The 26,913-nt window shown below is 41.5% G+C and overlaps 2 protein-coding genes across 14 annotated transcripts in view; one reads left to right on the forward strand and one right to left on the reverse strand.

Moving 5' to 3' along the window:
• The window catches only part of TP53INP2 (tumor protein p53 inducible nuclear protein 2), a 51,675-nt gene extending 32,975 nt beyond the window's left edge, over positions 1 to 18,700 (forward strand). For 11 of the 12 annotated variants that reach the window (XM_077335317.1, XM_077335323.1, XM_077335325.1 and 8 more), the window contains 2 exons: positions 5,875 to 6,220; positions 7,357 to 18,700. In XM_077335317.1, the coding sequence (XP_077191432.1) occupies positions 5,875 to 6,220; positions 7,357 to 7,606 (596 nt within the window). In that variant the 3' untranslated portion in view covers positions 7,607 to 18,700. The remainder of the gene's footprint in view (positions 1 to 5,874; positions 6,221 to 7,356) is intronic. The other variant, XM_077335328.1, reaches the window with a different exon arrangement.
• A 5,828-nt stretch (positions 18,701 to 24,528) lies between these two features.
• NCOA6 (nuclear receptor coactivator 6) overlaps positions 24,529 to 26,913 on the reverse strand; it is a 55,277-nt gene continuing 52,892 nt past the window's right edge. For both annotated transcript variants that reach the window (XM_077335330.1, XM_077335329.1), the window contains exon 15: positions 24,529 to 25,742. In XM_077335330.1, the coding sequence (XP_077191445.1) occupies positions 25,696 to 25,742 (47 nt within the window). In that variant the 3' untranslated portion in view covers positions 24,529 to 25,695. The remainder of the gene's footprint in view (positions 25,743 to 26,913) is intronic.

The following is a 26,913-nucleotide window of genomic DNA, read 5'->3' on the forward strand; positions in this document are numbered from 1 at the left end:
TAAATCACAATTAGTACTAATTGTGGTGAATAAACTGACTACAAAATCTACTTTGAAATCCTGGTTGGTTTGAATTATATGTTCAAATGTCACAACCTACTTGTATTTGTTCAAGCCACAGTTTATGAACTGTGGTGTATCCTGGTTTCTGAATGATGGGAAAGAGTGGGCTGCTGAACCAATGAAATAGCAGTATTTTTATTTTATTTTATTTTATTTTATTTTATTTTATTTTATTTTATTTTATTTTATTTTATTTTATTTTATTTTATTTTATTTTATTTTATTTTATTTTATTTTATTTTATTTTATTTATATACTGCCCTCCCCTAAGGCTCAGGGCAGTCCACAGAACAGTACATAGAACTCTGTGACTATATCAAATAAAGGTAACAGTAATAGTAATAGCAGTAAAGAGAGAAAATAACATTTTAACAATAAACAGTAAACAATCTAACACACCCATGGTCAATCAGCATATGAGTTCAAGGGAGGGAGGTTCGGGGGCCTAGTCGATACTGTTTGGTCTTGGTTGACCTCAACCAAATGCCTAGCAGAGGAGCTCCCTTTTGCAGGCCCTAGAGAACTGTTTGAGTACTACTAGGGCCCTGATCTCCTCTGGGAGCTCTTTCCACCAAGTGGGGGCCAGGACAGAAAAGGCTCTAGCCCTGGTTGAGGTCAAGCAGACTTCCTTGGGGCAAGGGATCACTAACTGGTTGGAGGTGGCAGAGCGTAGAGCTGTTTGAGGGGCATAGGCAGAGAGGTACACTGAACCCAAACTGCATATGGCCTTGAAGGTAATTATCAAAACCTTAAGCCTGATCCGGAATTCAACTGGTAACCGGTGCAATTGTTGTAGAACAGGCCGGATGTGGGACTTCCATGGTGTTGCTGTGAGGATCCTGGCTGCTGCATTCTGGACCAGCTGTAGTTTCCAGATCAGATTTAAATAGGCCTGTGTAGAGTGAGTTGCAGAAGTCTAGCCTAGAGGTGACCGTCGTGTGAACCACTGTGGCTAGGTGTTTTGGGGCCAAGTCAGGAGCTAGTAGTTTGGCTTGGCGAAGGTGGCAAAATGTCAGTGTGCCCAAATTTTGGTGGTCCTTTTGGGCACACACTGCCATTTGGATCTCCACTACTGTGATGAACTGTTTGCCAATGGGGGATACTCAAAGTTCTGACAGAGAGGAATTTGACAAGTTTCTCGTAGTGAAATATCTATATGGAGATACGCCACTGAGGAAGACAACTGAAAACAAGTTGACTTTGTCTGAAACCTCGTTTTGGCATTTGGAATATAAAGTTTGTTTGTACAATAAAACGACATAATAGGGCAGGGGTAGTCAAACTGCAGCCCTCCAGATGTCCATGGACTACAATTCCCAGGAGCCCCTGCCAGTGAATGCTGGCAGGGGCTCCTGGGAATTGTAGTCCATGGACATCTGGAGGGCCGCAGTTTGACTACCCCTGAAATAGGGTGAAGAGGTCAGGGCTCACTTTTTCACCACTGTATTTTAATTTTTTAATGGGGAGCATGGGCAGTTTTAACTTTCAATATGGGATTTTGTTTTTTTTAATGTAACCCACTGCAAGCCGGCTTGTCGAGAGCAGTGGGGGATAAATCTAACAAACAAATAATAATGAGAAGGAAATGTTTCAAGAAATTGACTTTTATCATGCAGCCAAGTTGGTTCTGTTCTTCATTTTCTCCACCCGGAGGATGGCATCCCTAGTGAGAACTATGTATAGCGAATAAGGCTCTGTTCACTTCTCTGTGCAAGCGTATGAGAATTCAGTGTTATTCAGTGTAGCACTAACTTGGACAGCACTTCTACATAGCTATTAATAGCACTATATCTAGTGACTAGGAGAGTGATACCTGCTGCGGAGGGTCTAATTTGGGTCTGACATAGATCTTTGTAAATAGGCTGTTTGAAATGTTGTCTCATGTTTTTAAAGATGGGCCAGGCCAGTCAGCATGACCCTTTAACCCCCTCTTATGGACTTTCAAACCAACAAATCAAAATAGCGTGTTAAGTTTGTGAGTGGAGGTGGTGCACTGCACTCAAGAACTTTCTTGTCTAATCTCCACTATGATTAACCCTATTTGCACCCTAGCAGATTTCTTGATTGATTTAGCAGCACTGACATACACTTTAGCATCCTTTAAAGAATAAGTTTTTAAAGGACAGTTCTCTGATCTGAGGAACATACGATCAAAGTTTTGGTCAGAGAAAACAACCAACAAAGAGGAGAGAAAAGGAAGAGGCAGGGACAGCACGATGAACAGGTGCAAATATGATTAGGAACATATAAGCTCTTACATTTCTCCCATTTATTTTAACAATGTTCCTGTAGGCCCTGTTTAATTCGTCTTCTTTCATGCATCATTAAGGCTCTAAGCATTCATTAAGTGATTTAATCAATCATTGAGTGATGAATTTAAAATTTAGATTTTGATGAGAGCTGTCTTCTGATAATCAATGTTCCCTTGGATTTCCCCCAGTTCATATCCTGAGCAGAATAGACCTTGAATTGGCGATGGACAGTGCAAGATCCTGCATAGTCCCAGGCTGCTGCTGTTGATTGGCAGCCCCTCACATGCGCAGTTTAGGGGGAACCCTGCTGGAAATGGGAGGCTAAGGCTATCCTAAGGAAAATGTCCAGTGCTGCCAGTTCAGGAAATGCTGTTTATGATGCATTTTATTATTATAGAATCTTCAACCACCCCCAATAAAAAGCATCATAGTCTTACCGCCAAAATAATTCTTATTTTGGTGTTTTACTCTTGGATATGGGCTATGGCTTGGAGTATGCGTCTTCTGCTGCTGAAATGTCCTTTGGCTCAAGTTCAGATAGGCATGCGCATGGGGAAAAAAATCAAAACATTTCAGATTCAGCTGGAATTGATTCAGCCAAATTTGAATCACCTGAATCGCCTTCACTGATATGGATTTGGCTGGATCCAAAATGGTCTGAATCCTCCCCTCCCGCCTTCCCAGGCAGTGGAGACTGCTTGATGCTCCTTTTAAATGCTTCCTGCTCCCCACTTACTTAGGTTCTGCCTGGAAATGCAGGGACATGGGGGGTGGGAGAGAGTGGCAAGCAGCTGATCTGTCAAGATCAGGAAAACATATATCTGTGAAAGTCATTTATAAAAGCCACTTTGAGTTCTCATTGGGGAGAAAGACAGATGGAGAGGGGGGGGCAAGCAATAGAAAATCCAGTGTCCAGGAGCAAGCAGGAGAAGGCTTTTCCAGCCTCCCAAAGATGGAGACACTGGGGGAAGGGTTGCCAACCCTGGGTTAAGAAATCCCAGGGTGCAGCCTGGGAAGGACAGAATCTGAGGAGGGGAAGGAACTCAACAGGAATATTATCCCACCCAGGCCACCTTCTGAAGCTGCCGTTTCCTTCAGGAAGCTAAGCAGGGTTGGCCCAGGTCAGCACTGGAGTGAGAGACCACCAAGGAAGTCCAGGGTCTCTACTACCCAGTAGTAGGTAATGGCAAGCCACCTTCCTAGGAAAATGCATCTGCAGTAGGAAGAGTGAGATTGCTGCTTCTCTGCTGCCCCAAAATTCTGCACTGCTCCCCTGGATCCTTCCACCAAACCCAGGGGGGTGTACCAATCACTTGGGAAGCCCTTATTTTAAAGGTCTTGTGAACATTTGATGCACATCATTTAATGAGTAATGCCTCTTGTGTGTGCCATGCTTGGTCCACCTCTCTGCATTTTAAGCCAGACTGAGTATAGAGTCAGTACACTGGGAATATTTGGGATCAGTGTTCATGTGAAATCATCCACTGTTCCCGCTTGAACTAGAACATTATGTTCTGTCACTCCTGCGATAACACTACGAGGACATACATGGCCTAAGAGATATATTTAGATGACACACTCCAGAAACAGTTACAGGCATATGAGAAAGGAAGGTGGTAACTACCGGAGAAGACAGACATATGAAACCACCTTACTCCAAGTCCAGTTGTTGATCCTTCTAGCTTAGGGTACTTTGATTGGCAGCAGCCCTGAGCCTGCTCTGCAGGGAGGTGGTGATATATTAAAGCAATAATAAATTTAAAATAAATGCAAGTTTGTGGGCATATTAGGCAATGCTACAATCACCTAGGAACAGGGTTTCATCGGGCTATTTCAGACTGTCACACGAAAGGGAAGGTGGGGGAATTATAGTCTGTGGACAGAAAACCCAGAACCCATGAAAGCCCTCAGGTAATCCCTGCATTAGGCAAATGCTGTGTTACGGAGCTTCTCCACAACTCCATGCCCCAGACAGGAGCTTAACTACCTTACATGCTGCATGCATGCCCAAGAACATAAAGTGGCGCCCAGGGACTTTGCGCGCCTTCATGACATGTGATTGCTCAATGCCAGATTTGTTCTTCTAAACTACCGTAAAATAATGTGAAGCTCAGAGCATATTCTTCATACCTGTAGCTTAGTTTCAAAGCCAGTTGGGACAAATTCCTATTTACAGTCTCTAGTCATTTCTCATTGCCTAGCTGCTGTGTGACAGCACTGCCCCTGGACAGTAGCCGCAAAAACAGCAACTACCAAGTTTTTTTTTAATATGCCCAACTTCTTCTGACATGAATCCATGAAGTTGCCTGATATTAAATTAGAGCCTTGGTCCAACACAGGCAGTATTATTGTTCAGACTGGTAGGAACTCTCCAAGGTCTCAGGAAGAAGACTGTCCATCACCTGATTGTTTTGACCGGAAATGCAGCCATGCACGGCAACACCACAGGTGCAGCAGCCACTCTCGTGGCTCAGTCCCTGTGGCTGGGCTGCCATACTCCACTCCAGCCCTCCCACCCACCAGGTGAGCAGAGGGAGAGGCAGCTGGCTGTGACCCATGGTGCCAGCCTCAGCCTCAGCTGCCCGGCATTCATTTCAGAGAGAGCGGGGGGCATGTAGGCTTGCAGCCTGACATGTCTAATTCTCCTATGGGCAGTTTGGATGGGGTCAAGAGAGTGTCCCACTGGTGACAGTTCCCTTTGGTACCACCTGAGCTTTCGGAACCAAGCAGCCTGGGCATTTTGCTCATTTCCATTTTCTTCTGCTAGTTTTCGTTCTCCTTGGCTTGGAAGCACAGTTTTAGTCCGTGCTATGTTAGATGTGCCTACATTCAAATCATTTAGCACATGCCTGTGTGAAATGGTTGGTAACTCCTTGCTTCCAGCTTCTGGGAGAGTCAGCCTTGCAGTGACCGACCGATGTTCTTGTGACTCCATGGGCCTTCCGTGCTTGGATGACCCACTCGGGAGAGCTACCTTGCTTTGCATCTGGGTTGGGTTCCCCCCTTTCTGGCATGGTGGTTCGCACTTCTCACGGCCGGGCTATGTGTGCAAGCAACCTGAGCGGTCACTTAGAGCAGTGACTTTTTAGGAGCGCCAGTGAAGCAGCATGCAGTCTTCGAGGGGCAGCCCAGGGAGCCTGGTGGGGTTGCAATGGTCACTGGGGAGCAAAGCTCACGTTGTGAATGACGGCGCTTGCACACGATCCTGAGGCTCACCCCCGTGGCTATTGTGAGATGTGGCTGCTTTGGGTGGCAAACCATCTTCGGCCATCCCTGCCTCTTCAGGGAAGGTTTTGGGATGAGGTATAATAATGCCTTTTGGGGTGTCGTTTATACTAATAATGGCCCTTTCTCTTCTCCCTCCCTCACCCCTTCCCCCCCAACCCTCGTATACTGAATGTGTGTGCCACTTTCCTTTAATCTTTCCTGCACCCTGCATTGCCTTGCACACCCTCTGCATGGCTCTGAACTGTGGCGTTTCGTTTTAATTTTTGGTTTTGGTTTTGTTCTGGCTGCTCCCATTCCGTGGTGGGCGGGGACTCTTGTCGCCTCTCATTAGATAGTTATGCTTCAGCCTCTAGCAAAGGGCGGTGGGTCGGTGAGAAGGACTCGGTTTGCACTTCTCATGGCCGCCACGGGTCCCCTCCCCCTGCCACGTCTTTGCCCCGCTCTCTCAGTGACTGTGTCAGCAGGTCCATGCCCTCTCAGCCTGACCCCTGCTTGATGGACGAGAGTTGGTTTGTTACCCCTCCCCCCTGTTTTACTGCAGAAGGTCCTGATCCTGCCAACGTGGAGAGCAACCCGATGGAGGACCTCCTGATCGAACATCCCAGTATGTCCGTGTACGTCACCAGCAGCAGCATCATCGTAGAGAGTGAGAGTCCTGAGGAGCCCGTCCATGAAGGGTAAGTTTGAAACTCGGTGGAAGCAACGGTGGGTGGTGTAGTTTAACTTCTATTGCTGTAATTGTGATGTGTTTGTTATGGGAGATATGCAGGCTATGAATGTTGTAAATGAATTAAAGAAATACATGTGGGCGATTTGTGCCTTTCTCCTCAAGAAAGGGAAGAAATTACAGGAATTGTCTGTGCCTGCAGCCATATCATTCATCGTGTGTTGGAGTGGAGAGTAATGCATGCTTCCCCACTGCATTGATAGATAGGTTGCAGCCTGCCGAAGTATTTTCCATCTCTTACAGCAGCGGTCCCCAACCTTCATCTGGTCGGGGACCACCTCCGGGGGTGGGGGAGAGCCAGCAGCCCGGCTGCCGCAGTTGCTCATAAACGTGCATGCCCAATTGCTGCGCATGAGCGTTTTGGCCACCAGGGAGCGCAAACGCGCATGCGCGGCAGTTCCGTGCGTGCACGTTAGCGTCGCTGGAGCGCCGGCTGCTGTGCCGGCCTCTTTTCCCCCCTCTCGCTACAGGGGGGGAGGCAGGCGCGGCCGCTGGCGGCCCAGTATGATGGCCTTTGTGGCCCGGTACCCCTGTCTTACAGGAATATGTGAGCATCATGCTTTCCATGGTGTGATGTGACTGAGCTCCTTGAACTCTCTCCAGCTGCGATTGAGTGGATTGAAAATTTAGATATTAGCATTTACCTGTTGCATCAACTTGGTTATGTCCTTCAGTGATGTAAGAAATGCTGATTTTATGAACTTAGGCAGATTGTGAGTGGGTGAGCAGGAAGGGATGTGTCAGTGTTTATCTCTTGTGGCCCTTTCTGCCATACCCAGGGAATTCCTGATTGCCAATGTGGGATGGTAGGTGAATGTCCTCCAGGACAGGATAGATCTGGAGATGTTTGGTGGGGGGGGGGATCATTTGGGCATGAAATAGGGATCACTGTGGGTGGGCAGGTAGTTGTGAGTGTCCTGCATTGTGCAGGGGGTTGGACTAGATGACCCTGGAGGTCCCTTCCAACTCTCTGATTCTATGATTCTAAGCCTTTGTTATTCGGAGAACACAAGCAAATTGCTTGTGCTTCCCTTGTGTCTTTTCCTTCACTGACCCTGAATATCACATGTGTGTCTCTTTGCACAGCGAGGTACGTGAACGCCATTTGCAGCGCCATGCTCCCCACCACTCCAACTCTCTTGCCACCAAGGCTGCCATCTTGGAGAAAGTCAACCAAGTGCGTCGGATTCAGCGGGCAAAGCAGCTGGTGGAGAAGCACAAGCTCAGTAAGAAAGTCATGCAGCGGCAGAACCGCACCAGAGAGTGCCGCCCACGCCGGGCCAAACACCAAGGCAGCTTTGTCTACCAACCATGCCAGCGCCAGTACAACTACTAAGCTACTTCAGGAAGTCTACACCATGGGGCATTATCCTTTTAACTCTCAGCTTTGCCACTTTTTTCCACAATGCTTTCTTCAGCCAAGAGGGTTGTCTTCGTCCATTTTCTGAAATAAACCCCCCCTCCCCCCCTGCGAAAGAACCTCCTACATTCTCCTGAACCAGCACCATACAATGATCGTTCTTTTCTGGGCTTTTCTTGGGCTTTATCCCCATTTTCAACAAAAATACATTTTCTGATCTATGATTTCCTTCCCTTTGGCAGTTTTATTCTCCCTCATTCTCCTCCATCCTTCCATGAAAGCGGATTTGGATCTGGATCTGAAAGTGCAAGAAGTCCAGTGTGGCCCACTAAGTAACAAGGCTACAGTTCTATTTTGAAACCGCAAGCTATGGTTTTGGGGTTTTTCTAAGCATTGAAGAAATGTATGCGTATGTTGATTTCCAAAAGGGAAAAAATGCTCTTTGGGTGGGTATTTCCCATGGTTTCTTGGTAGCATGAATTTGTACCCTGGCTCTTATAGTGGTTACCAGTGTTAGACTAATTTGGTGCTTCCAGTGAATATATCACGTTTCATTTTTTAACTAAACCAAGGAACAATGATTTACAGGAGGGCCAGTGTGCCCTGTCATTTCCTTTTGTCCCTTGTTGTTGCACCAGGGAGCCTGTGACATCAGTGCCTTTCTTTATGACATCACATTCTCCACAGTGAAACAAGGCTGTGATGTCACAAACGGAGATACCAGGTTCTTGTGCAAACTGGAACACAAAACTATAACATAGACCAAGAGGTCCTAATTGAATAAGCAGCAAAAGTGTATCTTGTGACTGACTTTCACTCCTTAAAATATGAATTGAATGGTATGAATGGTGAATTTGTCCCTTTCACTAAGTTGGTGCGGTTGCTAGGCATGAGTCTTTTTAATTTTACAGGGGTGCAAGACAGCTCCATGGGAAACCATGGGAGTTTTGCCCAATGGAAGGGGGATCATACCTGAGTTTTCTGTTCCAAAGTGTCTCGTGATGTACAAGAGAACCTTTGAAGCTCCATTTTGACTAGCTGCAATTATCAGCAGTAGTTTAATGGGCTCCTTGGGGATTCACAGTTATGGGAAGGGTATACTTGGAGCAGCCCTTAATCACACCTGACCTTTCCAAAATGCATGCAATGGGCTCTTCAGTCTGATTAACTGCAGAGTCACAAGAAATTTCCTTGCCATCTCATTCATTGGAACCACCCTCCTGCTGAAACCATAACAGTCAAGTGTCTGACCTCACGTTGACAGCACCAACACAACTGGAATATTGGATACCTTTTAAAAGAATGGGGGGGAAATCCTAGTGAAATTATCACAGACATTCGTAGACTGAAAAGCAAAACAAGCAAAGAACAAACAAGCAAAGAAGAAACAAAGCATATTAAAACCCGACATTTTCATTTTTTCATGTGGTTGCCATTAGGTTGTTAGGGAAATTCATTTTCATGAAAAGGGTTTCTCACTCTGAAAGAGGGAACAGGCTATAAGTAAAGCGAAAAGAGGTTTCACAATAGAAGTTTAAAACAACACCATCCCTTGTTTTGAAGGCCGAGGGTGTTCCCTGGGGCAGATCATCTCAGATCACTAAAGATATTGTCTTGCCAAGCCAGCTGCAGGAGCTTTCAATAGGAAACTATTACAAACATGAGTGAGTTTCTCCCATTGGTTTCCGTGGGATTTTAATTTTGGCTGATTCGTGCCCTAACATTACATTTGGCAGGAAAACATAACATATAGCTCTTTATTATTTATTTATTTATTATTTGATTTTCTTGCTCTGCCGTTCCCCAAAAGGGCTCAGGATATCCAACCATCAGTGGAATGCTTCATCTTGGCACTTGTGCTAATGTCAAACCTCAGCAGAGAAAAGGCTTACATGTATTTAGGAAGATGATAAAGTATGTCAGGGATAGTAGTGGTGGATGTGAAGCTGGAAGACAGTGAGGGAGGCTGGAGTGCTTACGAAAAGAGTAGAGGGCAGGTAGTAGAACTGAAGGAAGAAAAGGGAAGGCGGCAGGTGGCAGGACAGAAGCCATTGCAAAGGTGCAAGCCAGTGATGTGGAGGTCTAGATGTTAGGGGATGGTGGGCGCAGAACGTATGCCTGCATTTTGAAAAGAATCTTTAAAGCTATAGGTCCTTTTGGGGGAAAAACCTTTAAGGCAGAGAACTTTCACTTTTTGATCTAGAAGATGCATACCGAGGTAAGATCATTTCTGGTGTCACCTGGTTTTGGAGCAATTCTGCTGGGCAAAGTTATTGCCCCAATAAAAAACAATCCCTTGGAGCAGGGGTAGTCAACCTGTGGCCCTCCAGATGTCCATTGACTACAAATCCCATGAGGCCCTGCCAGCGAATGCTGGCAGGGGCTCATGGGAATTGTAGTCCATGGACATCTGGAGGACCACAGGTTGACTACCCTTGCCTTGGAGAACGCCTGTTAGGGAAATTAGAAGGGTAGAGCAAACTGTTTTTCTCCTATAATGATTCATTGTGCTTACCTTGTCCAGCCAAGGTAACCAGAATGTTCACAACTTGATTCTTGAGCAGTCGGATGAGATAAGAGTTTCCACTATTTTCTGTAGTACTTAATTCCCCTCATTCTGACCTTTGCTAGCAAAGCTCATAATGATTTGACTTATACTGCGGATTGTAATTTTTGTAAATTGATGCTAAACTACATTTATTTTCGGACTCTGTAAATTCCTTCTTGAAGCTCAGTTCACGAGAGAAAGGAGAAGCTTTGGAAAAAAGTGAAGGAAATATCCTTGGTTTGACCATATTTATGAAGTCTGAAAAAGCAAGTCGGCATGTTTTTAAAAAAAAGACTGCTCCCATACAGGTGGTGTAGTGGCTCTCCAAATTATAGGAGTAGATAGGATTGGGATAAATGTCTCTGCTCTAATTAATTGTCTGTTTTGATCTTCTGTATTTAACTTCCTACTTGGTTTTCTAAAATAGTTATTGGAATCATTGTTTCCCCACTAATGGCTGGATCCAAAGAGCTACCTACCTTAGGTACACTCGAAGGCTTGGAAATTGTGAATGGGATTGTGATTTTGAGTGGTAGATCTTGGTGGCATGGATGAGAGGACTGCTGTTAGCACACAAGGCTGGATCCAGCCACCTTTTTCATCCAGTCTCATCTAATCCCGTTCCTTGTTAGAGTTCCCATCTCATATGTTTTTTTTAATCCATGCAAAGCCCTTGATACCCAGTATAGCATTTTTGGTAGTCAGTGGGGACCTTCTCTTCCCTGTTTCATCAGTGGCAAAGCTGGTTGGTTACAATTCACAAGCTTGAGGTACCTCTTTATGGTTCTTTGGACCAGAGGTGCATCCTCCCAGGTGACAATGAACAGGGTATCCTCACCAGAGAAAGTGACAAGACTCAATGGTCTTAGGACCTATACACAATGCATGTTGGGTTCTGTGCCTTTCACATCTCTGTGGCAAGCAGGAAGCCAAAAGTGACTGCTTTGCAGGCCATGGAGATACCCTGCTGCTAAAGCTGCACTGATGGAACAGCTGCCTATCATGCTGCCATTAAAGGGGGGAAAGGTAGCAGTTCTCAAGACATCTCCCCAACAGCCTATCCAAAGTTAAATCAGGACGCCTCAAACTGCTTGTTCAAAAGACCCACGTGCAGGTTGACAACAGAGATCTGCCCTCATTCTGAAGTTTCATTGTCTTCCCTTCTCTCACTGTTCCTGTACACATGTCTATTTATTCCCTCCATCCCTCTCTGTAAAAACATTTCCAATCCCAGGCTTGAGTCTTCTACTTATGGGGACAGTAGCTGATGTTGATTGCCTCCTTATTCTAATGAAATGGATAGGGGCGAAAAAGCCTCTGTGCAGATGGGATCAATTTACTTGTCTTTGTCCCTGTAACAGCTGTCAGAAAGGCACCACTGGTACACAGTCACTGTTAGAACCTGTAGAAAGGCATTTGCAGCATGGGATAGGACCTTAGTTGTTGGGTCCCGTCTCTCAACCTGGGTACCAGTTCCATGTTACCGCCAGGAGCTGCAGCCGAGAAAGGCACGGCAGAATCTTGGTTCTATGTTTCTTAGAGATAATACCAGACTAGTACTCAAATATGTTTTGACCCAGCCGCTTTCCTAGCAAGCTGCATGCTGACACATGAGATTCAGAAGATGTGATTGACAAATGCAATTGATTTAATTTTGGTTCGAGGGCAACTTGACCTCAAACTGTGGCTGGCACGATTGCATTTACTGATTGCATCTTTTACTTCTTCTGTGGCTTACCGGGAAAAGCAGTACAGATGGCAGGAATTAATTTGAATCCGTGCAAGCGTGTCAGTGTTCATAGAATGCACTGGCTTTATTTGCATTGGATTAAGACAAGAGATTAACCTTTCTCTTTGAAGTTTTTAAAAATATCCTTTTGCCTCTTTGGTTTCACTAGAACAGCTTGTGAAAGCAATATTTGAAGAGCTAAAGCAAATTAAAGGGGAAAGCTGATTCAAATTTTTATATTTTGTGTGACAATCTGGCCATTCAAAAATATCAGAAATTGAATTTTGGATGTGATAAATTTCATCTTTTGATCAGCCTGTAAATGTTCTAGTAGTCAAAGTCTGACGAAGAAGTCTTGCTTTTTGACTTTGACCATTTGTGAATCTCATTTCGTTGGTTTTGAATCCCAGAAAATTCATGAATGGAAAGATATTAGTGATTTCTGATGTAATTTGTTAGATACTGCAGGAAAGCAATTTCTTGTCATGATAGAGTTTTGTCCCTCACACCTATAGAAATTGCAGTCTCCTGTCACTGTAACACTGGGATTTTGGGGGAAGATGCATCACAACGCTGTTCAAGGGAGAGCAAACCTTTTAAAATATACACACCCTGATTCTCATTTCAATTTACAAATTAAGTGTGATGTTTCAGCTCTCTATTATTGTTAGCGAATCTTGCCTTGTAAATGAACTTTGTGAGGAAGAAAAGGGAGGTGAACCTGAACATCTGTATGGGAATGAGTATCTTCTGGCAACCAAGTTTGACGATGGGTTGCAGCCAGTTGACTGATCTTCCTCCTCCCCAAGCCATGTTCTGCAGAATGCATTCCACATTTCCAAAGGAGCTGACTGGATGAGATCACTTCTTTACAAATTCCTGTCTCTTCTGACATTTTGTCTCAAAAAAAAAAGCACTGAAGAGAAAATTTTATTAAGGCAAATTTGAAAAATTAAATAACAATATAGCAGCACTTGAAAGAGTTATGTATAGTTGAAGCTACAGAAAAAGGAAATGAGGATGCTACAAAGTGCATCCTTCTCCCAACTCCCACCTTTCTGGTGCTTTTCCTTTTCTTATTCTCTCTTACCTACGGCTTAATCCAACACCAGTTAAATTTTTTTTTTGGGGGGGAATATCAATAGTGCAAAAAAATGAAACTGGATTCTTGAGCTCTTGGGAAAGTGAGGATCAAGCTGTGTGATTCTCCTATGGCCTTGTGTCTCAGTTTCCATGTTGTCATTCAGGATAAAATCCTTCTTTTCCCTTATAGTCATGTGCTAAGAATGGAAGGACCACAGGATTTCCCTCTAAGGTAAACACAAAACAAATTCCAAACATCCAGTGACAAAGTATTATCAATCTTTGGTAAACACCCCGTCATCTTTGTAAATTTCAAGCATGAATTGTTAAATGCCTCTGTCCTTTGCTCTTGCTACTAATACAGGAAAGCCATCACATGTTCCCATCCAAGTAATTCTTTTTGATGTTCAGTCTGAACTAATGGTGTTCAAAAGCACCAATACAGGAGCCTCCTATGTTAAGTTGGTGCTTAAAAATAATATTTTTCTCTGCATATATGTGTGTGTGCACGCGCACATCTGTATATATGTCACAACACAGAGAAGATGTAAACTTTTTTTTTAAATGCAGCAATTGTAAATTGTGGTTTGCTGTGCAATGTTCTGAATGAATGGTTGGGAGAGTGTTGAAATTACAACCTTAAAAGGATAGGCTGAAATTGAAGTCTTTAAAATTTGTATATGGAAAACTTGCAGCACGGACTCAGGGACAAAACAAAGTATGTGGCTACCTTAAAGGTACCTGTTTCAGCAATGTTTGATTTGGATGTGGGGTTTTTGTGTGTGTGTATGAGTATGTTGATACTAATCTGCATGTCCTAAAGAGGTTTATGAACTTGGTAGAACTGCTGTTTTTTTAAATTTTTTAAAAGTAACTTAACAATCCTCTTTGACTAGCTACTGCCTTTCAGTCAAGGGTAAAAGACTTGATTTTCACTGGCTTGGCTGTGCAACAGCATTTAAACTAGTCTGTGAAATAAGGCCACTTTCTGTAGCGGCAGATCCATACTGTGGCACACCCATGCCGCCTTTGTGGATAATAAGTTGGAAAAGTGTGAATGGCAAAGTGTAGCTCACTTTCTCCTTTAGGTCTGTTCTTTTGTAAATATCGATAGCAAACAAGCCTGTATATAGATCTATATAAATATATTTAAGCAATATGTTCATGAAAATACACCCCCAATGTTTTGAGGGGTGCTGAGGAAGCAAAATAGGCAAAGGCCTGTGCTCTAGAGAAAACCTTAGGGGAGTCTTATCGCTGACCACAAACAATGTGGCCATTTCGTGCCCACCGTTGATTTCAGTGGAAACGAGACGGAACCTCCCGGGTGGGAAAAATCGTAGACTGCTTGCAATAGAAGAGGGTGCTTTGAAATCCATCCATTCAGTTTGGTAACCATTTCATTAATCGTTTGTATTTTTTAAAAAGCGAGGAGGGAGCAGTTAGAGACATTATAAGAGAGGTATTTATTTCCTTAGTCATTTTTGTGTTCTTTGTCTCCAGAGTTGTGTACAGTAAGCTTCTTCCTGCCAGAGCAATAAAAAGAGAAACCGAAGGTACAAGCCTACACACACACACTTAAGTAAATCCTGTAAGAAACTTATTTCTAAGCAAGCATATGTAAGACAGAGCTGTAGAGACCATAGCGAGGAAATATGGTATTTCAGCTGTGTCTGTTCTGGGTTCATTTTAAAGAAGATCCATGAATGTTTATAAACAAAAGCTGGTTGGGAAAGCTGGTCATCTAATAGGGGAGCAGAGAGTCTTCATTGATGATAACTTCAGCATGGGCCAGTTGTCTCAGAAGCAGGGTAATTAAACTGTATATTATAAATAAATTCACTATTGATGCCGGTGAGAGGTTATAGAGAGCAATGAAGTTCGAATGTTATACCTCAGGAAACCCCCTCCCACAATAATCCATCTGCTGTGGAGCCCCTGAATGTTGCACCAGATTCTGAGTGCATTCCAAGGCCCTACTTCACTCCAGAGCACCAGAGAAGTGTGTTGTTTGGTCATGAAAACAGAGCTCTAGAACAGGGATAGTCAACCTGTGGTCCTCCAGGACCACTCTCATGAGCCCCTGCCAGCAAACATCTGGAGAACCACAGGTTGACTACCCCTGCTCTAGAATGAATCTAATAAGCCTTTTGTGGGAATCTGTAAATGAAGGACAAGGTCTCTTTTCTCCCTTGCCATTCTTGTTCTAGAATCCCCAAGCAGATTAGGAAAAGCATCCTTCAACCATGTCATATAAACTCTGGCTTTGACTATGTAACCATTGGTTTTATCCTTTTCAGCTTGACTTGTGGTAAATTGCATCTGGATGATGAATGGAATAATCTGTAGTGCCTCACTTATTTATTTATTTTGGGGCAGTTGCTAAATTTGTGCCCAAATTTAAATATAATGTCCTTGCTGGCAAGCAACCAGTAGCTTGCGGTTCTTTTTAATGCAGCCGCGCAGGAGGCAAAAGCGAGGGCAGGTGGCTAGAAACCATTATTTTGATTACTTGAAGCCCCATTCCCATTCATTTCCTTGCCCAGAAGTGGATTGTGGTTTTTGTCATTTCAGCTCATCGGCTGGACAGAAACAAATGCACAAGCTAATAAGGCAGAGAAGTCAAGCAGACAGGCAAGCACTCTGCATGAACAATAATTTGCTGGAATAATCCACTGCTTTTTGCTGATGGGATGAATACTTCATGTTGATTTTTTTAGATTCCGTGCTTCCTTAAACGCAGGCATGGTATGCTGGCTTTCATTGTTTTTAAAAGGTTTTACATGATCTAGGCCTGCATTTTAAACCGCAGTTACCCTCAGATGGCGTGCTTTATTAAAAAGGCCTAGCTACCCTAATAATTTTGCATCTCTCATCACTGTTTTTTCAAGTTATGTCTCTGTTGTAAGGCCAGCCAAGACAAAGAGACTTGGCCTAAATCATAGACAGGGTTTCTTCTAGGTGAGCAGCTCTAGGAACTAATTTTCCAAGGGAGTTTTCTAACATGCCCAGCAGAAACACAGAATGGCCCTGCGGTGCCAGTATTATAGTATATGCTGTGTCTTGTGTCTGTGATGTTGCTATGCCCATGTGTAAGCACCTGCTGCTGGTAGATGTCTTAGGATAGAGCAGTCTAGCTGTTAAATACAACATGGTCCAGCCCTAACAGTGTGCAACTAAGCATGATGATACAACTAGACTTGCATGGGGACCAACATCCCCATCAAATCAATGGAGTCTAGTTATTTATTGTGGATGGAAACATACAACCTGGATGGAGAACAACATCTAGTGGACAATATTGAGCGGTCCTATGAAGGCAAAAGCCTTATTTGGTCTACAAAGTCCATTAAGGGATCAGGAGACAAGAGTACAATGGGGCTTTCTCCACTTAAAAACTCAATGAAACAAGACGTCCACTCATGCACAGATGCCATTGATTTCAAGGTGGCTCTTTGTAAAAGAGGATCCCCATGATCTGTAACATGAGCCTCCAGCCAGTAATGATTGCATGATTGAAGAGTTCTCACTGTAAGCTGGACTTGAGTCCAGTCAAGCTTCGTACCTTAGCTCTGAAGCAGAGGCCATTGTAGGCAGCTGCAATAACAACCGAGGATCCACGTGTGCTGCTGAGTTGCAAGAAAGCATTCTTCCCTGCTCATACTCAGCAATGCAAATGACATTGGAGGCCTCATAAATTAATTCAGATGGCACTTTATTACCTTGGACTTTTGAGGAAATAGCCTTGCCAACAGGTTACTGTGGCCAAGGATGCAAATATAGGGGCAGGGGCAAGGGGTGATGTGGGGCAAGGCGATGAGTAGTGCCCAGAGGTGCCCTTGGATATTTACTGTTACAATTTGTCTTTCTTGCTCCAAACCCCACTGAAATGCCCTCCTTTAAAACTTGCAATTTCCTTTTATTTTTCCTGTGATAGAAAAAAAGAGGTTATACTACGCCATGCTCAATAATAATAGCTTTTTATATAATAGCCTAATCTTATCCATCAATTAGTCATTGAGTGTTATATTTCTTTATATGCCAGCCCTATTGTTCCTACTCCTATTGTGTCCTGAATACGTCTTCATGCTATATAGACTTGTGTACGTGCCTTTCACTCCCTTTTGCATGATGTGGCATACGGTAATCAAGCGGGAAAACCTATTAAAAAAGCCAAAAGGGACATTTGACCTAGGCAACCATCGTTAAATGTCCTACTATGCAAAGATGACTGGTCATTTAATTCTACAAATGTTTGTACTATGACTTCAATATTTACAGGGAAGGCACCAAGGGCTTGATTTGTCAACTACTTTCCAGGCACAGCTATATGTATATTAGCAAGGCCGTGTTATCTATTACAGTTTTTGTTCTGGCATCTACTTTGTATGTTTTTTCAGGATAAAAACCTTAAATGCGGGAAAGGTTTATACTCTAGAGCAGGGGTAGTCAAACTGCAACACGTTCACTGGCAGGGGCTCCTGGGAATTGTAGTCCATGAACATCTGGAGGACCACAGGTTGCCTACCCCTGCTCTAGAGTATCTCCTTCCCAACAGTAGTTCTCCTGTACATTGGATAGTTGTTTAGGGGAGAGAAGTTCAACAGGTGCAGCTTTCAAAACCCTTCAGCACTGTGATATGACAAGCTACATCTATTTCTACTTCTGCACAAACTATTCAACTGACATGGACTGTGATGGTGAAAGGCTGCCCACCTCCCAGTTATACTGACGTCTGCCACAATTCCAACAAAAACTATACTGAATAGCCCGGAGTTTATGATATGTGAGATGTTATGGGTTTGGGTATAGGGAATAACTTAAGCAAAAAAAGGTAATGCTGAGTCTCCTCAGCAGGGCTACTTGCCAGTGGACCTGTGGACATTTCTGCAGGGCATATGGAAAGGATAGAGGAATTTTTTTAGATTCAACCCTAATTGACCATCCATGTGCTAGTGAAGAGAGTATTAAGATATGATTACCACCAGCATTTTGCCAAAAACTGTATTAGGATCTCCATCACTTCTGAAAAGGCTAGTCTGGACAAGAAGTGCTATTTGGGGTTTGAAAGGGTTGCCTTAAGTCCCCCGTTAAGATGTTTAGTGTTTGTCTTCTATTTGAGCAACATGCACCCCCTCTTCCTCTACCCCAACACAACCACTTTCAAAAAATGTTTGCGTTTAAGAACCTGCATGTTGGAAAGGAGCCTCAAGCCCACCAACACCAACTGAATCCTAGTAGCCCTCTCACAGCTATGCTCTGCGAAACAGGGAAGGGGTGTGTGTATGTGTGAGTTTAAAGCATAGATTCTATCTATTGTATGCCTTACAATAGGACAACTATTACAAGAGTTCTTTGGTCAGAGGAAAATACCCAGCCCCCGGCAACCTTTTCTACGTCATTTATACTGTAGAATGGAAACATAAAATATAGTTTAAACAAAAAAATAATTGTCCTTGTGTGTTACCTGCTAAAGTGGCAGACGGATGCCTAATGGAATGAGAAATCCCATTGCTTGTATGGCACTGTTTAGACATTTGCTGTGTGTTGACAGCGCAAAGGACACAACTGCCTCAAAAGTGTTGTGGTGTGCCTGTGTGTATGTAACATGGTTTTGGTTGTTAGACTGTAATGCTGTCCTTTGGGGGGGGGAGTCTAATATAATGGCGGGAAGAAAACAAGAAATAAAAATATATATTTAAACCAATAACTGATGTGGAGTTTAATTAGTTCTTTAAATACACAATACCTAACCTGCTGCAACCTTGTACTGAATCAAACCAGTACAAGGAGTCTTGTACCAATCTAAGGAGTCACCCTATGATAGGGGTTCATATATACACTTTAGCAGACTTCTAGTGATACTTCAAAGATGGTGAATGCCTAAATTTGGAGCTCCTCTGACAATAATTATAGGAGTAAGAAAAAAATATTAGTTATAAGATAAATGATCGTTGGAAGTACTGTAGCTGAAAGTGAAAAGTGACAATCTTATCTGTTTTCTGGAATGTTTTGGTGAATTATAAAGCTCCTTCAACTAAAGAAAACAGAAGGGGGCTCTGGGCTGGTGTTAATGTCTGGGCTGAACTTATTATCTATGAGCTTAAAAGCCAGGTTTTAGAAATTTTAGGTCCGACCTACACATATACTTGATCCGTTGAATTTCACTCTTGAATTTTATAGTGAAGAAGCAGACACAAGTTATACACCAACTCCCTCTAGTGAGGTAGAGTCTCTTCTATAGCTCTTAAGAGATATTTACTGCTTGCCTCCCTTGGTGCTAAGATTTTGTAATTTCCTATCTCTTACAATAGAGAAGGTGCAACCATCACCAATAGTGATGGCCTTTGTAGGACTGACGGAGACAGAAAACTCTATTTTTAAATATTCTTCACATTCAACCTTATCAGTAGCCTAGGAAATGCTCAGCTCTTTTCATCCTTCTAACTGGGTTTTGTTGTTTGTTTAAACAATAAACAGGCTGTTTTACTGTTGGATTTGCATTACGGTGCAAAAAATCTTAATTAACTAGCATTCCTCCCTTGATAATATATCATGGGGAAAAGTGGTGTCGTTTAAGACAGAAGACAAGTGTTTCTCCTCCTTCAAAGCAAAGTAATCCTGATGAAAATCTAATAGAAGCTTTAGATCCTCAGCCTATGTAAGAAAATTATACAATCCAGCTGTTAGGATGGTTATGGACAATTTAAGCTTATTGGGCAGACCAGCTCCAATGCAGATTGTCAGGGACAAGCCAAAATTAAATTCTGAAAATCTATAAAGCTTTCCTCCTATATCTATTGTGAACAAACAAAATTTAGAAGAGAAGTTCAACTGTCAACTGTTGGCAGAACAATGCTTTTTCACTGCAAATTTCATATCAACAGATACTTAACCAGCTTAATGATGTTACCGTATATGTAAATTGTACTTGCTTATATCAATTGTTCAGGCAACAACACAGAATGCAGCTCATACTAGATGAAGGAACAGCCAATACGTAAACCCAAAAGAAATCAAGACTCCCTCAAACTGAAAAACTTAATTCCAATGGTATGGTTCAACCTAGACCAGGGGTAGTCAAACTGCGGCCCTCCAGATGTCCATGGACTACAATTCCCTTGAGCCCCTTTGTAATCCATGGACAACTGGAGGGCCGCAGTTTGACTACCCCTGGTCTAGACAAATAGTTTTAACTACTTCTTTATATAAAGGTCATTTGTCATACTGGGGCTCTTAAACAGCAATAGAATAATTCAACCTTAATTAAGGAGATGACCCAAAAGAAAGCGACCGAAGAGTATCAAAGACTCAGGGCCATTCCGCACTCGTTCAAAATTGCACAATGGTTGCAAACTGAAATCGCTACTGATTTGCTGTTATGCACAACGTCATTGACAGTCTGCAACACTCCTGAAACCGATCCGCAAAAAGCGCTTCGTTGTAGCGCTTTTAGGGAAATCCCGATTCACCCTCTGGAAAGCGCTACACTCTTGCAACCAATCTGCAACACTAGCGGGAAAGTTCTGTGCGTTACCATTGTTGCGGTTTCTGCAAAGTCCCTCCCTCTGGCTCTCTCCTCTGATCTTCCGGTGAAGCGATCGCCATTTTTTTTTCTCCGAGCGAGCGGAGATCAACGTACCAGCGAGCCTTAGTTTACCCAGTGAGGCTTCCCCGGCTGCAGTCCCTCCCCAGAGCTGTTTAAAGTCACCAAGCACCAAGCAACACACAGCCCCGTTTGCTGGTTTATTTTCCCTTTATTTTTCACTCTATTTTTGGCCGAAAATTGTGCCCGTGCGGGGGGGGGTGTATTTTTTTTTCACTCGGGGGAGTGTGGCAACGATGAAACGACAGCTCAAACACCACCTGCTAGCTAGATGGGTCTCTCCGTTGCCACGAATGAACGCAGATTCGTTGCAACGTGTTTTTTCTTTTTTAAACCTTCCTTAAAGGGAAAGGGGCTTTTGGGGAGCATAACGGCCGCCCATTGGCTGCTCGTTGATTGACGGCCAGGTGCGGGACAAAGCTCAGCAATATCGCTTCCTGGCTAGCGATTTTTGCAGAGACCAAAAACCTGTGGAAAACAATAGAAATGCAACTGGATTCCACTACAAAGGCATAACGACGAATTCCACTATTTAAAATGGTGTTTTTTTGTTCCGCAACCAATTTGCTACATAGATCCTGGTGCGGAATGGCCCTCTGTTGTGCATTCCTTCATGCCTGGATTCAGAAACTTTGGAAATACAGCAGCGTGAACAATATTGAATGGCAAACAATTATTGATAGAGACATTTCAAAGAGTTGCTGGTGGCGAGAGAAATGGAATATAAAGATTCTCATGGTAATATAAAAACTGGAAAATAGATCAGCCTTCTCCCTTATCCAATATAGTTCAGCTGTATTCTAATGAGCCTATCCCTATCCAAATCAAAAGCCTCATATCACTATGGACCAGGTTGGATTTGGGCACTCAGAAGATCATGAGCTTGTATGGAATATTCAGAAAGTACTGCTAAAACTGAAAGTTTATTGCAAGAAATATGTGTTCAATAAGGGAAAGCTAATATTTTAAATTGTGCTTAATAGGGCTGAATATATACAATATAATGTGCCATTTAAAAAACCCTCAGGAGCATAGCTATTTATCTTAAAAACATTAAAAGTACAGTTGAAAATTTTTTACTAGACCCTGATGGTAGACTGCTTTTTATTAGAGGAATCTTTAATGGGAAAAAGCTGACAGTGGGTTCTACATATGCACCAAATAAAAAACAATCCAATTTCTAAGACACATCCATCAGTTAAAGATTATGCTTTCTGCTCTCGGGTTTTTAATAGCTACTCTAGAATTAACCTAATTTTAGGACAGCAGAAATGTGTTAATACCACCAGCAAAGAGACCAGTGTACATTATGATCATGCCCTGATTGCCCTGAGTATAAATCTTGGAAATAAAACATCAAATACATGGAGGTTTAATAACAACCTACAATTAGATAAAGAGAGTGAATACTTTACAAAAATAAATGAAAATGTTCTTTGAAATTAATACTACCAATGAACTACTTAAAAGTTCTATCTGGGAAGCCAACATAGCTTATATAAGGGGAGTCTGTATAAATTTATATTGGCACAGAACAAATAGAGAAAATTGGTTAAGACTGCATTTTTAAAAGATCAAACATTTAACTGAAGGAGGAAAAAATAAATGGCTGAATTTGATTTGGAAAAGAACCTAATATATATTAAAAAAAAACATATAGAGTAGGTGGGAAACTAGGGAAGTTACTGGTTTCCCAGGGTAAAAAGAAGCAAGCCAAATAATCTATATTAGCTATTAAAAAGAGGAATGGAACTTTCACCGTACAAACAGGAGATATATTGAAAGAATATGTAGCTTATCTCTACTGTTCACTATCTCTAGTGTTCACAACATTCAGATGACAATATTCAAAATTTCCTAAAGAAGGTCAAACTTCAGAGATGATTGAAGATACACAAATGTTAGATGCTAAGATTAGATTTTTAAAAAATCATGAATAAAAGCCTTGAAAAAGAATAATGCCCCAAGCTTAGATGGCTTGACAGCTGAGTATTATAAATTATTTAATGAAACTATAGGTATATCCTTATTGAATATGATCAATGAAATTAAAATAATGGGAAAGTTATGCGAATCTGGAAGGAAGTTAATCTGATCGTTTTCTCCAAACCAGGGAAAGACCAAACCTTAATTGCTTCTTATAGGCCAATTACATTATTGAATTGAACTGTAACTATAAAATATTTACTGCAACTCTTTTGAGTGAGTTTAAGAAAATATATATCAGTAGATCAATTATACCACATTGGCAATTAAATTCAAGCATACAGAAAGTCTTGGGGGTTTTGTTCTTGGATGCCAAAAAGCTCTTTAATAGGGTAAACCCTAGTTATTTGATTACGTGCCTTAATCACTTAGGCTTTGGTGAAAACTTTATAAACTAGGCAAGTTCTACTGCCAGATTGTGTATACATAGGGAGCTCTCTCAACAGTTCAATATAATGAGAGGAATAAAACAAAGGTGCCATCTACCAGCATTATTATTCACTATTTATCTATAATCCTTTGCAGCTTTAATCCATCAGACATCAAACATCAAACACCTTATATAAAGAGAATAACTGTAAATGAGTATTGCTACAAGCTGAATGTATATGGTGATGATATTGTAATGTTTTAAACTAATATTAAGAATTCAAGCAAGATATTAGAGGATATGATATATGATAGAAGAATCTGAAAATATTTCTGGTTACAAAATTAACATTGTTAAAACCAAGGTTCTTGTGTATGTGACCCATTAAAAAACCTAAACAAACCAGCATTGTTAAATATCTTGGTATTATATCCCCAAAAGCACTAAAGATCTGAATTGCTTGAACTTTGAGGAAGGCACGAAGGAAATTAGAAACCTATTATTCTCATGGTTGCACTGAAAACTAACATTGTTAGATAAGATAAACTTAATAAAAATGTCAATACTACCTAAGCTGAATTTTCTGTTTTCGAATGTTCTTGTATTGATACAAGAACAGAATTTTAAAACATACAATAATGTTTATAACTTTATCAGGTATTATAAGAGACCAAGGATAAATTTTCAAGATGCCCAGGATAAGTTCATAGGAGGGGCCTTGAGAATTTCCAGTATTCAAAAGTATTACTGTTCAGCTAGGCTGGTTAACTAAATGGATAGGCTGGCTAACTAAATGGATTAAAGAAGATAAAGACAAAAGATTGACTCAAGTTGTGCAGCCTTGTGTGTCAATACTTTGAGAGTCTGGATTTGGTTGAATAAAAGAGATAAAAGTAGTTGTTATGCTAAGGATAATTTTGTTACTAACACCTTAGAAAATGCATGGATAAAGGTTAGACCAAAATTAGCTCTTGGAATGTCACTGCTGGCTAAGGAAATTTTAATATCTGGGACGATCTGAAGGAGTCCAAATATAAATCCTTAATCCCTGATGGGCAAGCAGTTATTACATTTGCAAAAATATCATCTTTAAGCAATGGGCAAATCCCATACAGGTAAAAAGTCTTATACAAACTTTACTATGTAAAAATGAAATAAGACTCCAATTGACAAAACGATATATCAGTGATCAATGATATATCACCATATCACCATGTGGGATGTTTCTACATAATTGACAAGATTCTGGTCGCTAGATCTTTTTTTGGATATGTGAAGCTACCAATGCCAATTTTATATACATCAAAGAGATGTAGGAGAGCAGCAAACTCCTGGAATACTATTGCCAGTTACTGTTGTTTTTGTTAAACCAGGTAGAATTCACTTCTAAAGATGTTTGTGAATTTGTTCTTAATGCTGTAACATTATTATTATTATTAATTATTATTATTATTATTATTATTAATTTAGATTTTTATACCGCCCATCCACACAGCTCTGGGCGGTTAACATAGAACATCACCAGGGAATTACATGGAACATTGTAGCAAATATAACAAATATAACCATCATAACATAACATGTCAACCAGAACAATGTTTTAATAGGAACAGTAATATTGACAAGACCTTGAGTAGGTCGGGTTGTTCAGTCATGGAAGGGGTTGTCTGCAAGGATAAGTTTTGCTCAAAATTGGAAGAACAACATAATCTCAAAAAAAAGATTGGCTAGAGAAACTAGAAGAATGTATTCATCTACAGAAACTAACTTCTCTACTACATGGCCAAATGTCTGATAAATCTGAAAAATGAAATGCTTTCCTATCTAGAATGAGACATGAATTTTGAGTTTGTACAATTGGTATCTTATAATAGCTATGTAGTTTGTATTTCAGAACTTTGTATTATTTTTATTTCTATATTTTTAATGAAAAATAAACCATGCACACACCAAGAGCACACTCAGTGTTTCAATGCTTGCAGTCAAATTATCAGGACACCAAATACTTTGCATGGGAGAGACATTATGCAGGTTTACACACCAATTGAAGCTGTAGCACTTAAGGAAATCAGGCCATTTATTTGTACTGGCTTGGAACCTATAAAATATGAGGATGCTCACTGGTCATTATCAATGTCCCACAGCTCATTTAGTACAATGCTGATGTGAAATAATACACAATGCATGTTATAGATCAATAACATTTATTTAGAGCATTAAGTAACCCACATTTCACAAACCTTTCATTTTATTTCATTTTACTGGTCCTTTTCTACAACAAATACATCAATCAAGCCTACTATATAATAAAACTATTTACATTTCCAAAATTGGGCCGTATATAGCCCTTTTACTGCTATTCACATACAGTACTTGACCAACAGCACAATACATTAATATCTAAAAAAGACAACCCTGTACTCTAGTTTGTCCTATGAAAAGTGAAAACGTACAAATAAATTTACAGTTCTCTCGCTCTCTTATTTTTACAACACGCTAAATCTAGTGTGCTAAGTGTGGATTTTACAAAACCAGAATTTAACAACTAGCCTGATTTTTTTAAAAAAATCACTTCCTCTTTAGAAAAAAAGAATTTTCATTTACTGGGAACAGCATAATATTAAAACGAGCTACTGTACAGAATATTAGGGTTTGGTTTTTACTATAGTGAGAAATCACAACTCAGAACTGCTAAACTGATCAAATTCACACATTTACAAGACTTGCATATCCACTCAGTAATTCACTTGGATTTTCTTCTTTTTGACTGCATAGCACTGGCATTTGTTTCTAAGAAAGAAAAAAAGCAATTTCAAAAGAGAATTTTTCAGCCATTCACATTAAAACACAAACATTCTCAACAGGAGAAAATCATCATGCATGGAAGCCAGAATAGAGGCCTCCATCCTGATATTTACTATTCCAAAGACTATGCACAAAACCCAATGGTTTTCTACAACCCTAAGCTAGCTGATGTAGATCTACACTGCAGCCTTATTTTTATAAAATACAATACATCAGCAACCAACTGTGCCATGATTCCTAAAGCCAAAGATTCTAAAGGAGTCTGTGTTTTCTTGGATGTGATTATTGTGGATCTAAATGCCAGCATTCTGCTACCTTCTTGTCAGTTGCTTTATCTTATTTGCTCAGGAACATTTCTTCTCCCAGCAAGATGTCTATCAGCTCAACAGACAGTATCTGAATGGAGAGCATCTGGGTTGCTGGGATCCCAGGAGACTGCTGAGGTTTCTTTGGCTAGAAGCCAAGGCACTTCATAGCAAAGGTGCTGGGACTGGATTGTGTTCACTGTAATGCTGCTCAGAAGTGCCACACTTTACTTCCTCTGATGAAAGTGAACAGGAAGAAAGTTAGGGAACAACAAACACCACTGGGTGGGGCTAAATCCTGATGATGACACTGTTTGAAGAAGGCAAACAGTCCCCTAGAACTAGATAGCAACCACTGAGAATTGAGCTGGTTCTTATCTGCACAGTCAACCTTGGTTCTTTTTCTCACAATGCCGTTCTAAGCAGAGTTGCATCTTCTACTTACACACACATGCGTGCGTGCGCACGCACACACAGAGTCTGATTATTCTATGACGCCTTGGAAATAATCTGCTTTTGAAAAGTCAGTTTTGGGATTGCAGAGAAAAGCACTTGTCTCTTATTTCGCACTTAAATTTCCTTTACATTCACTTTTCCCAATAAAGATATTTGACTTATTTGCTTCGTGAATTGGTACACACATTTTGGAAAATCTCAAGATGGAGAACAGAAAGGTGAAAGCCAACTCGTCAAATGATATGCAATATCTTGATGCCAGTTTGTTCCTAACTAAAAGGTTTAACATCACTCTAAATAGCAAATTTAGCCTCTTGTGGCACAGGATAGTAAGGCAGCAGACATGCTGTCTGAAGCTCTGACCATGAGGCTGCAGCCGGCTCAAGGTTGACTCA

Source organism: Paroedura picta, chromosome 4 (genome assembly GCF_049243985.1).
Source record: "Paroedura picta isolate Pp20150507F chromosome 4, Ppicta_v3.0, whole genome shotgun sequence".
Classification (NCBI taxonomy): Eukaryota; Metazoa; Chordata; class Lepidosauria; order Squamata; family Gekkonidae; genus Paroedura; species Paroedura picta.